At 43.6% G+C, this 12,688-nt stretch overlaps 1 protein-coding gene across 2 annotated transcripts in view; it reads right to left on the minus strand.

The window, feature by feature from the left end:
* The window catches only part of LOC147444023 (uncharacterized), a 123,248-nt gene that overhangs the window by 31,790 nt on the left and 78,770 nt on the right, over positions 1 to 12,688 (minus strand). Inside the window, exons 3-10 of one of the 2 annotated variants that reach the window (XM_086526775.1) lie at positions 7,740 to 7,895; positions 7,470 to 7,616; positions 7,091 to 7,234; positions 5,533 to 5,718; positions 5,347 to 5,442; positions 5,083 to 5,238; positions 3,192 to 3,314; positions 2,899 to 3,054 (exon numbers count right to left, since the gene is read on the minus strand). In XM_086526775.1, the coding sequence (XP_086382901.1) occupies positions 2,899 to 3,054; positions 3,192 to 3,314; positions 5,083 to 5,238; positions 5,347 to 5,442; positions 5,533 to 5,718; positions 7,091 to 7,234; positions 7,470 to 7,616; positions 7,740 to 7,895 (1,164 nt within the window). Of the gene's footprint in view, positions 1 to 2,898; positions 3,055 to 3,191; positions 3,315 to 5,082; positions 5,239 to 5,346; positions 5,443 to 5,532; positions 5,719 to 7,090; positions 7,235 to 7,469; positions 7,617 to 7,739; positions 7,896 to 12,688 lie in introns of those variants that run through there. The other variant, XM_086526776.1, reaches the window with a different exon arrangement.

Below are 12,688 nucleotides of genomic sequence, written 5' to 3' on the forward strand. Positions count from 1 at the left end.
AGTTTTGGGGATCCAATCCGGTTTTGTGAAATGCTCGAGGACGTACTAGCAGATAGGTGAGCTTTATAAGGGGTGTGGGTTACCATGTGGCACGATATACAGGTGAAGAAAGAGGGAATCGACACACTCCCTTTGAGCTTCATCCCCTGCGTAGACGGGGGCGTGAAGCTTCCCCTCCTCTACTTCAAACCAGATGCCCTGTTCAACTCCCACCGGAGACTTGGAGTGCACTTCCCTGAGGATTCGAGTGCTAGAAGTGGCTCTCTGATTGTCTAATGAACCCAGCCCCTAAGAGACCACGGTCTACACCTGGGGAGCAGAGACTATTCGTCCTTATCAAGCCCAGCACTTGCCAATGAGACGGAGCTTGGTTGTTTGGCTACTCGACTTCATGTGGGATGGCCCATTCGATGCCCCATGCCAGACTTTTAGGCAATGACATGGATTGAAGAGAGAGATTTTCAATGGGAATTGAACAGCGCATCTCATTTATATGGAGGGATTGATGCTTCAAAGTCCTCAAGGGGTGGCCTGAGCCACTTGCAGTTATCTAGCTCGAACTGAATCACACTCGGAGGACAATATGATTCCATCAAGAGAAGCTCAGATCGAGCAGAGAGGCATCACCAGGCTTTTATTGGCCTTTGATGACCAGAACCCTTTTTCACAGTCGAGAGGAGACTTCATTGGCATTTCAAACCACCTATTTGACTTTCCCCCCTCCCCATTTTGTCATGTAGCCATTGTACATGCCAATTCCGCCTCCCTTGTTTGTACATATATTGTCCTGGAAGGTTTTCCATGTAACCCATTGGGCAGTTGTTAAACTAACCAAGGGTTCTTTTTGTGTGTCTGTTGCAAGTGTTTGTTGGTCTTGGAGTTCAGTCCCCACAATATTCAAGTGCTACAAGCAGCCAGGCTGTCTAATGGACCACGCCAGGCACGAATGCCTCTCGTCCCACTTGTCCCATGCGTGGTAGCGAGCTGAGCTAAAGTCAGCCGCTGGGATATATTTATTCATCCAGTTCTGAGTTCTTGTCGTCCAAGTCCACTTCTTGAACGGCTGGTTCTTAGGCTTCTTGTTTACCAAGGAGCCTATCCAGGTGGATGAAACCGAGCAGTTCTTGTCAAAAGCCCTTGCTCGTTGTCCCCCACAAAAGGCAGGTACGGGTGGGATGTTAAACTCGTGGTGGAGAGTTGCCGTCCCTACAGAGGTCGACCTTGCTCCCTTCCCGAGTAACATTCGCGTCCCGGTGGCGACGAGGCGCTCCAGAGAGTGAAGGACACGCTTATCGTAGGCCCCCATTATTTACACGCCATAACAAATCACTGGATACACGCACGCCTTAAAAACAATCAATCAAGACCAGATTGGGATGGCTCGGTTTGCCAGTAGGTGTTGACATGCGAATAGGCTTTTCCTAGCCTTGTCCGCTCGTTCCTTGACGATGCGTTCAATGGAAAAGGTCGAGTCTATGTCGATGGAAAGGTACTTGTAAGTTTCACCTACTGCAACCATCTCACCACCCAGAAGAAAGATCCTTATAGAGAGATCTTGCAGGTCCCCGTGGAACACCGTGACCATGCATATTTCAATTCCAAAGTTCATGCCCAAGGTCTTTGCCCATTCACTTACCTTGTCAAGGCTCGTCTCTAGGCTTTCAAGAGAGTCAGCAAGCAGAACCAGGTCGTCGGCAAAAAGGAGTCCTTTAATTCTCTTGAGGAGGTTAGGTACTTCCAGGCCCCATGTTTCCCCATCTGTGTCTAAAATATCATTAATATATATGTTAAATAGACAGGGCGATCCCGGACCCGGCTCTTACTAAGACAGCCCTAACAGACCATGATCTACCTTAGGGAGCAGCGGCTTGGTCAGCCTTATCCAGCCCAGCAATTGTTAGTACAACGGAGCTTGCAGTTTGGGTACTAGACTCCACATGGGACGGCCCACTCAATGCCCCATGCCAGAATTTTCTGCATGGAATGAAGAGAGGGATCTTCAGTGGGAGTTGAATAGGGCATCAGGTTTATAGGTGCTTCAAAGTCTTGGAGGGGTGGCCCGAGCCACCTGCAGTGATCTAGCTCAAACCGAATCATCCACTCAAAGACACTACGATTGCATTCAAGAAAGCTCAGATGGAGCTCAGAGGAATTGCCCGCCCTTTCTTAGCCTTTGGTTTGTCACAGTTGGGTGCAGTCTTCATTCGCATTTCAAGCCACCTGTTTGGCTTACCCCCTCTCCCACTTTGTCGTGTAGCCATTGTACATGTGGATTCCATTGTGGGAGAGTCTCACTTGTTTGTACATATGCTGACATGGTAGGTGTTTGACGTAGACCATCGGGCAGGTTTCAAACTAACATAGGGATCTTCCTCCCCCCCCCCCCCCCCCCCCCCCTCTCCCTCTCTCCTCGAAAAAAGAAAAGAAAATGCATGCTCTACAATTGCAGTTCTTGCACAGAACTGCAACATTGATGGCTGTATTCTGTAGACGTTAATCTGTATTCAAAGATCAAACACCTTCGACTTACTCCATAGTTCTTTTCTCCTTAAAAGCTGAAGCTTAAGAGTATCAATCTTAGCGCCATGGCACTTCCTCAAGGGCTATGAGCTTGAAATTGCCCTCTCTCTGCTCTTCCTCCCAACCTCTCCTCCACTTGATACAAGTACTTCACTCGCTTGCTTTTAATTTTGTCCTTTTACCCACTTCTCAACGAAGGTAGTATTTTGACTACATTAAAAGCATTTTCATGGACACTGGTCTTTCACACTTCTACTAATACTTCAAGTGGTTTTGCAGTATGACATTACCCTGGAGAAGTTCACCATCACTACTTGTCACTTTGGATGTAGAGATGCATTTAAAAGACAAATCAACAGCAAACTAATTAGTACATACCTCTCTATCATTTGAAGCACTTTGAAGAATCTGAATGTTTCCATCAATCTTTTGTTGCATCATTCTGATAGCATCATCCTTTGATTTGATTCCATTTCGAAGAAAGGCCAACTCTCTATTCAAGTCCATTATATCTTTTTCAGCTTGTCGAAGTGCCTGCAGATACATCGCTAATTTAATAGCTTACATAAGCATGCTACCTGTGATTGCACAATAGATTCTTGTGGTGCTACCTTTAACCTTATAATACAGGTAAACAATGCAGAATACAAACATAGATAACAAAGTTATACCTGCTCTGCTTTCACAGCACGGCTATTCTCCATCAACTCGTGGCTTAACTCATTTTTTTGTAATCTTTCTCTTTCCAGCTCTTGTGCCAATTGCACTTCTCGATGCCTACATAAATTCAACTCCTGCACATCAGGTGGCATGTTTAAAGTAAGTGTTGCCATTATACATCAATTGAATGACGTGAAGCTCTATAGAAACATCATAGCACCTTCATCCTTTCACCGAAAAAAGAACTCCCTACTTTGGGACTTGCTGTGATCAGCCTCAAAAGACCAAGGTTGTGATCAATACAACAACTTTTAGACGCATCAGCAGCCCACCCACAAACTTCCCCTTCTTTGCAAAAAGTTAGAGAGGTTCACCTCATATTTCTACCTTGGGAGCCACTTTCAAACTATTTGTTTTACCCAAGCCAAGAAAATGTTTTGTCATGGTTACATGTGTTCAAAACGAGTGAATATGACCTGTGTACCCTGTCTGTGCCTCTAGTGTATCCAAAGTGTCAGTTATGTGACCAAAATGCACCTTATATGCACATGTTCTATCCATCTGCAAAATACAGGGAGGTCTCACAACCTCTTTCATGACAGATTTAAGCCCATGTTTATTACCATGTGACTCGTTCTAGAAATCCATAAATACAGAGAGTCAAGAATATACAAGCCACCTCAGGAGCATGGCGAGCGCCCTGTGGTGTTAGTGAATGTGACACTGATGCGTATATAGAGTTAACAATCACGACTCTCTCGCCTGCTAGAGTGAAAACAGCCCTAACTCTGACTAGTGGAGAGGTGTGGAAGATCATGACCTTGGTTTTCCCAAGGTTCACAACAAGGCCTTAATATGGAGATAGCTTTTTCCACATGTGACACATGGCTATGAGAGGTTTCACTTTGAAGATGGCCATCAGAGCTAGAATAGAACTGTTTTCAAGGCTATCTATACACAGACTGCCACCCCCACAAGATGCCAACCAGGCATCAGAGGAAATTCGCAGCAACTTGTCACCACATCTAACTACCAGCAGCATTGAGGGGTTTCATATTACCATGCCCATGCACATCTTGCTGTAGGATGCTTACGGACATCTTTGGAGCATGCTTATTGTATACCTATAGCAGGTACAGATAGACTCCATTGACGCGGAGTTAATCAGTGGCAGTATTATCAACCACCTCACATAGGCACACACAGCTATAATCGATGTGTTTACGTTGGAAAATTTTTCCTTTGTTGCAATACAGAGGTATGTACTTTCTGATTGTGTCTTATTGGCCATGTTGTACTTGTAAAAGCAATTTTCTTTCTTTTCCTCCCCACCCTAAGATCAACACTATTTTGATTGTAGAATACTAGAATTTCAAAATATATCGATCCAGAGGGTGGCAGTGCCGTGCTGGATGAGAATATCTTCAATTCGTTTATATTCAGATGACATAGTTCTTAATGTGGATTAAGCTTGGAAGAAACCAGCATGTCTTTAAGGCATGGCGGTAGGCCGCATGGACAGATAGAAAGTATTACTGTGTCGTATATGCTAACAGCCAAACCATTTTGCTTGTCCATTTGTTCTATGGGCAAGTCAATTTCTAACTTGGAAAATTTTACTGGCAGGCAAGCCATGGCTTGCCATACACAAAGCTTGCTGGTCTGCAATAGATGTGACAAGATATAAGTGTCCATGACTACGATGTGATGAAAAAAGTGATGTGAATCACCGCTTGTATCAAAGACCCGAACATGGAAAAAGCTTTTCAACTGAACATCAAAGTCCACTAGACAGAGAATATGGTAAATGTTTTTTGCTTGATACAAATGACTCCAACACGCCAGAAACGCAGCATTCACTATCATTGTCCGCTATTTGATAGATGCAAAGACCAAAGATACCTGCTTGATTTGGGTTGCAAGCCGTAAAGCTTCAGTTTTGTCAAAAGCCTCTTTTCTTATGTCTTCTAAAAGAGAATTTTTGGATTTTATCTGGTTTACCAAAGCATTGCATTGTGCAGTTAACTGCTCAACCTTTTCTTCAGATTGATGAAAGGCCTGCAAAAAGTGATCCAGACTAAATTTTGTCATCAATGTACAAGAAATGATGTGGAAACTCCCAAGATATTGTTCTTGATTTGGCATTTGCAAAACAAGGCCTCATACAGTTAGATGTTTTCTTGCAGTCTCCTGTAGCCCCTTGTTTTTCAAAGCTTCATTCTTCAAACTTTGTACTGTGGTCTCCTTTTGTTCCAGCTGTGCCTGGAGAGATGAAATTGAAGAGATTTGAACAAACCTCAGCAGACATAGGCTGACCCGCAAGACTGAGTCATTAAGAGTAGCACATCAAACCTTCAATGAAGAAACCTCCTTGAAAAGATCGTCAACTTTAGACTCTTCGTTACCAAGGGCACAATCCAACTCGTCAAGTCCGTCTCGTGCTGCCCTTAAAGATTTCCTTTCCTTTTCCAACGATCCTTCTGTATTTATCAATTTTTGATGCAAGGATGAAACTTGGGCCTCAGCCTTTGCTAGCTCCTGAAAGTTTCACATACTCTCATGTAAGAGTAAAAAAGTTGCAAACAAATGCAAGTACAAACTCATCGATAATAGCTTACACAAATAGACAGAACTGATCATAATTCAGGAGTGTGCAGAATTGTTGTTACAAAGGACATCAAAGCAGAAGAAAGCCAAGGTAAATGCAATTTATCCAAAATGCAATGAGTCTTTTAAAAACAAAGCTAGCAGTGATCTGATGCCAAATGTTAACCTAAGCAAAAGTGCCAGTGGCCTGTGCATGACAAAAAAGTCAGCAGTACAAAGATCAATATTTCATGAAAACTGTGGTTACGAAGCCTAGCAGCTCTCCAGCCTTTACATGTTATCACAGACAATGTTTCAGCATTCACAGGTGGATGGCGTGATGAGAGGCTTAGAGGGCTTCAACTTTGGACACATGTATGGGCCAATCACAAATCTTGTAGGGCAACTATCTTCCAATGGCTGGTCGCTCATAAGGGCGTGGCAGTTGGCATTTGACTTCTTCAGGATGGCCACTTGCAGGTTTGCTCCGGGTTTAGGCACCTAGCAGCTTCGCCTATGGGGGCTACTCTCATGCACAAGAGGTCTAGCTCAGGATTCTTTGCATAACAGTATCTAGCCTTCCAGACATGACTTACACTTGGCATGCAATGGCTTGGTCAGATCTTTCTTGGCAAGCAATTGGCTACTGGTCATTCAGCCACAAGAGAGGCGCCCTTGTCAGTGCCCCATACAAGAGTTTTCTTCATCGACAAGGACACAACAGAGGGATATATGATGGAAGTTGATCAGCAGACTCACCCTCTAGTTTATCTGCAGAGCACAATGCTTCCCGAGTATTTGAGAGCCGTCCGAGCCACCCTCAGTGACCATTCGTGCCTTGTGTCTTCAATTGATCCATACAAACAACACCACAATCACATCCAGGCAGCTTAGATTGGGTTGAGAGAAGGCTCCAAGCCTTCATTAGCACCTAACGGTCAGGACCTTTCTTTACAGAGAAACACACCTCCACTGGCAGTACAGGCCATCTTTTGTGATGCACTCATTTTATATTCTGGTTCTACCTTCCTCTTTGTACATGTTCCCTCTCGGTAGCGGTTGATGTGACCAGTTGGGCAGTTTTTAAACTAATAGAACTTTTTGTGCAAAGAAGGGAACCCATTCAGAATCAAGACAAGAAGACGTCATCATCCCTCGTCTCGCTACTGCTATGACACAGCTAATTAATTTCAGAAAACTCTTGGAAGCTCTTGATGAAATATGTTTACATCTCTGTCTTTCTTCTTAACCATCTTACTATGACACATTATTATCTGAAACAAAGCATTTCCCAATCCAGAAGGTCAGTTGCACCAGAACTTACTTCTGTAAAGATGATGATGGACTGAAAGTATAGTGAAGCTTCCCTTTGTAGGATTTCAATCAGCTTTGAAGCAACAGAAGAAGTGTACAGCCTTGCAATGCTTTCCCAAGCCTTTCCTACCTTTTCCATTGATTTATTCATAGCCTGTACATGTACAGCAAGGCAGACCCTCAAAATAATTTTTTCCAGAATATCCCTTGTAAATTGTAACACCAAAACTGAAATACACAGGTTTAAAGAATGCGAAACCCCATTGTAAAAATTAGTGTTCAGAGCTTTTACTTCCAAATTGTTATGTGTCATCCTCGACCAAAAATTACTATCACGCAAGAGAGCAATACAACTTGATTGTCACAAATTGCAAAACAGAAAGAATAACCTCATTGACAGTCAAGTGGTTGTATATAATCTCCAAACTTTGCGAAGGCAACCTTTCTAGGCTTGACAACTCCTCTATGTGCTTGGAATCATGAGACTCCTTGAACAAACGTAAAGAACTAGCTTGTGCTTCTGCAACTTGCAAATGCTGTTGATTAAAATAAATAGAGAATCAGAATAACATAGTAGCTACAACATGCATTATCTGTGTTGGGGAACCTTTTCTACTACTACAAAGTTCTGATTCACTTCTGTGATGAATGTATCTTACATTTCTGAGAACTGTTGCTTCATGAAGAGAAAATTTTAAGCTACTTTCTTTAGAGTCCAGCAATGTTTGCAACCGGTGTATTTCTTCCTGCAACGTATCAAATTTTCTGTGTGTCTCCCACATGGCATCTGTATACGAATCACTTCCATAGATTCCCTGAAACAAAAAGCTCCAACACAAATTACATGCTGTCTAGTCAGATAAACTCCTACTACTTCAGCAGTCAATACTTTCCCTAGAAAGCTACAGAAACTCATATTATCATGCATGCAATACTGTGCCCTGGTTTGCTAATGTAACAATAACTGTGTATACTGAGCGAGCAAAATGCTCACTGATGAGTGTATGATTATATTCATCTTAAAGTAGGGGAAAGGGTCCAGATCAATGTGGTCAAACATGCGGGAGTTGCGTTGGCGCCAAATACTCCAGTAGGCCCAATATCTGACCCATACGAAGAAAGTAGCGAAAGGCTTTAACGCCAGCGATACGAATCCAAAAAGCCAGAATTTCTTCCCAAAGACCGCTGCGGGAAAACGGAGACGCATGAGTGTAGAAACCCAAGCAATAAAGACTCGAGTACAGCGACAATACCATAGCAAGTGCTGAACAGATTCTTCGGAAGCAGAGCAACGAACGCAACGAAGGCACCATTCCAAACACACAAGTCAGAGCGCTTGAAAATAATCATAGTTTCAAAATTGGATAAGGATGGCGCGTGACAAGAGTGCATGATTAATTACGGCCCGAGGTGGGTAAGGGAAATAGTGCAAGGAAATCCGCCCCTGCATGAGTTAGAAGAAGACTTAAGTGTGAACGTTGAGAAAAGGATGATCATGCCTTCTGCTGCCCTGAAAGAGCCGTTGGATGAAAACCTCTGAGCTCTGTAAGCATGAAAATCAATTGCCCTTTCATAAATAGGATGAGAAGCAAGACACTGCAAAGGCCATGAAACTGCTCCCTAAATTCACAAAGCATTGATGGAGGCTCACACAACTTCGAGGCTACGACACTCCTCAAACCATATGAGCATAAGGGCAGATCCATAAGCAATGCCGGAGACTCTCGGAAACATGGAGGTAGCATCAAATGCAAGTAGATTACATGCCCATGTGCCCATTGGCAATCCTGCATGTGCCAACATCCACATGAAGAAGATGATTGTACTGCTAATACGGGGTGATCATATGAAAGCCCAGAACTAAGAGAGAAAAGAAGTAGAAAGTCTCTGACCTCGCCAATGGTCCAACCCAGTGAGCTGGCGGCTCTGGTGACATGGATGGGCTTAGTGGCTACAGCTAAGTAGCCATCCACCCTGATGATCAGATGAAGAAAACTTTTGTAACACCAGAAATCTTTATCTATACAAAAGTGGCTCTTGGGCTCAAGAATGCACTCACATCCTCTAACAGCGTATCTACATTATCTTCAGCCCTCTGTTCCCAAAGAACCTTTGGATCTTCATGGATGATTTCTAAAAATTATTCCAGTCTTAAGAGTTCCAATCCATTGGAAAGCTTTGATGAGCACTTGTCCCAGCTGCCCATTATAATTTGGAAATGCAAGGAGGCTCATCTAAAGATCAACCCGAATAAGTGTCATTTTCTGGTAACTCAGGGCACACTTCTGGCCAGGTAGTCTATGTGTATGATGTGTATTGTACAGATCCGTACATACTATACATTGTTCCGTCCTGAAAAAATTCTTATGTACACAAAAATACGTACCATTTTCGACAAAAACCTAACTATGCTGGGCATTCTAACACAATTTCAAGACAGTTAGAACATCAAACAAATCAAGTAGATCCCAAAAGCCTTACTATTGCACAACACATCAAACACCTATCACCTCATCTACAAATGAGAGCTACCAATATCACAACACTACTAAAAGCTAAAAATGAAAGTACCACATTCCGTCACCTCAAAAAGGCTCATCATAGTGCCTAAAACATCCAATTTACTCGAGCCCTTTGATATGGTATGATTTAAAATGTACAAAGGAAAGAAGCTTCAGCACTTTGCATCAAAAGATTCTTTTTGTGACATTCAAGTATAGAGGAAAAAGTTTTAAAAACTCAAGGTTGGACACCCACGTATCCCAAAAAGCTCACCAAACCAAATTGCCCATGCATAAATAAGTTGCGTACAGATCAATGTGTACGTACATATCGTGTTCTGCATGTTGTTTGGTATAGTATGGATCGATACGTTGAATACATGCAACCTTGGCTAAGAGGGTTAGGGCTCCTTGAGCCCAACCCTAGCCAAACTGTTGATCCCGGCCGAGGGGCCTAAACCCTAGAAGAAAAAAAGAAGACAAAGTTCTCACCAACTTACAAATCCTCGTCGAGTGACCTATAGGGTTAGGCTTAAAATCCTAACCCCCAACAACTTATATGAACCTGTCCAATGGGGTCTAAAATAAAGCAGGAGACTACACACACAAATCTTGCATAAAAATTGATGATGTGGCAGTTGTACGCATGTCCGCGTTTTCCACTAACTAATGGCATAGCAGCTACATAGATTTTCGCAAATCGCACTCGCAGCCTTGAGCGCTAGCTTTTGAGACCAGATGCTTTTAGAGTTGATGCTTTTCATGTAAACTCCTTTTGATGGCCAAGCGCCTTAATAAGAGAACCCAAGGCTCACTCTCTGATCATCCTTCCCGTGGGAGATGCAAAGTGGTGTTGCCGGTGTTGCACTGAGTTGAAGCAATATAAAGAAATACCGGAAGGGACACGGAACCACAATTTGGGGCCAGTGCCCTCTTGGCATAGCACTCTACCACTCCGTGTCTCGTTTGCAATGTATCTCTTTTAGTTCCCTTGTTTTTAAGCGTCTAAAGTTTATTCGGTCTGTTCTTTTCTGTTGGCACATGGTGCCCCCCTGTTACAATGGTACCAGAGCTCCAGTCGTATGCTTTTCTGAAAGCATACCGGTCCTATCGAGAGCAGACTGTGTCTCTAACATGCATATGTAAGCATTTGTGTTGCATCGTGATGTGCCATCCGACTTGAGTGAGATTGCTTGGGTATGTAATTTAAGTGCATCGAGACACCCGTTACAGATCACTGATCTGGATGTGATGGCTAATTCTGCTATGCCGGAATATCAAGAACTTGGAATGAGAAAACTGAATGACCCTCGGATAATATCTTCCGAACTTGAGTTGTTTTGCAGATATAATCGCGAACGATTACTGTTCTTTCAAGAAGGGGGGAATGTCACAAATTGTTGACGTGTCAGTTGGACACCCTAGCCAACCTGCAAATCTTGGGCGAGGGGCCTAAACCCTAGCAGAAGCAAAAGAAGAAGAAGTCCTCACCAACGTACAGATTCTTGCCAACAGGCCTAAAGATAAATAGGGGCTAGGATTAAAAACCCTAACCCGATGAACTTACAAAGCAATGGTTGAGGGACCTAAACCCTAAATAAAGTTGGACACTATGCACACACAAATCTTACACAAAAACTAATGATGTGGCAATTGTAGGGACGCTCGCATTTTTTGTTGATTGATGGCATGGCAGCTGTATGAATTTCCGCAAATCACATTGGCAACCATGAGCGCTGGGTTTTTGGACCAAATGCTTTTAGAGTTCATGCTTTTCATGTAAACTCCATTTGATGGCCGAGGATCTTTATAAGAGAATCCATGACTGATCTCGGTTGCTCGGCAATCCTTCAACGAAAGGACTCTCAGCAGTAAGCTAAGTGTCGACGCCTCACTCTTCGCAGTAACAGACAGATGCAGGCTCGAGCTTCACCACAGAGGGACTCCAAGGAAGCCCCCTCGTCGGACCCCGCCGAGCCCACCATCCGACTTGCTCTATCGCCAGCAGAGCAAGCAGGGCCTTGCAACAGAGGTGGAGCCTCTCCAAGCCACCTCTCTTATTTGCAAGATCATTGGCAATCGTCTCCGTCGAGGAAAGGTCCGCGACCTTCTTCAGGCCCGCCTTCTAGCAGAGGTGGGGAAGATCATTGACATCGAGCTTCTCGAGTGAGGATACTATTGGATGGAGAGTTTGAGACTTCCGAGATGGCTGGCAAGGTCATCTCGGTGAGCCCGTTGGTCATTTGAGCGATCAGAGCTCATTTCCGATAGTGGCGCCATGGTTTCAATCCAAAATCGGATTTTCTACTACAGTATGCCACTTATGAATTCAAGTTTGTAGATCTATCGGTAGGTTACCAAAGCTGGAGGAAGGTAAAGGGTAACCTGATAAAAGGGGACCGTTTTATTGTTGGCCTATGGTAGCCACTTAAAGAGAACGTAGAGGGGAGATTCCCTACAATATATGAGTTTACAACAGAGATAGCCCGCCTTAAAGACAAGAAGTTGTGCATGCAAGCAAAAGCCAGCGAGTCGTTGATCACATCACTACTCAGCTAGAGAATCTATCTGTGCATTTGGTGTGGCAAGGGCACACACCCAACCTCAATTCAGAGCAAGGAAGAGGATAACGAAGGCAAAACCACGAATACTACTGCCATAATTGCCGGGAGGATCGCTATAGCATGTATTATTGTCCACACTTTAGGAGACAAAATTTTAATAAAGAAGCGAGGCAAAATCAACTCTCACCACCAAGAACAAGACCACCACCACCTAGGTAACCACAACCGGTACCACCCGTCCCGATCTTACAACCTATGCAGCAATAGCAACCACCACCACCACCTTCATTCCTATCTCTCCTTTGCAAGTTGAATCAGCTAGTATTCAAATGGTAAATGTCATAAGTTTGGATGACCCAATTAAGTCTAAGGTGGGCGACTGCAGTAAGGAGAGGAACAAAGATAGAGGTTGAGGAGAGAGAGAAAACTGGAGGGGAGTCAAGCAAATAAGCAGTTCAAGCCACGATGAAAGATTGGCATTTCAAACTTCACATTGGGTGAGTCTGCTAAACCATATGATTTAGTCCATGATGCATATGTGCA

The sequence above is a fragment of the Adiantum capillus-veneris genome, chromosome 13, assembly GCF_014529385.1.
Source record: "Adiantum capillus-veneris isolate H3 chromosome 13, ASM1452938v2, whole genome shotgun sequence".
Classification (NCBI taxonomy): domain Eukaryota; kingdom Viridiplantae; phylum Streptophyta; class Polypodiopsida; order Polypodiales; family Pteridaceae; genus Adiantum; species Adiantum capillus-veneris.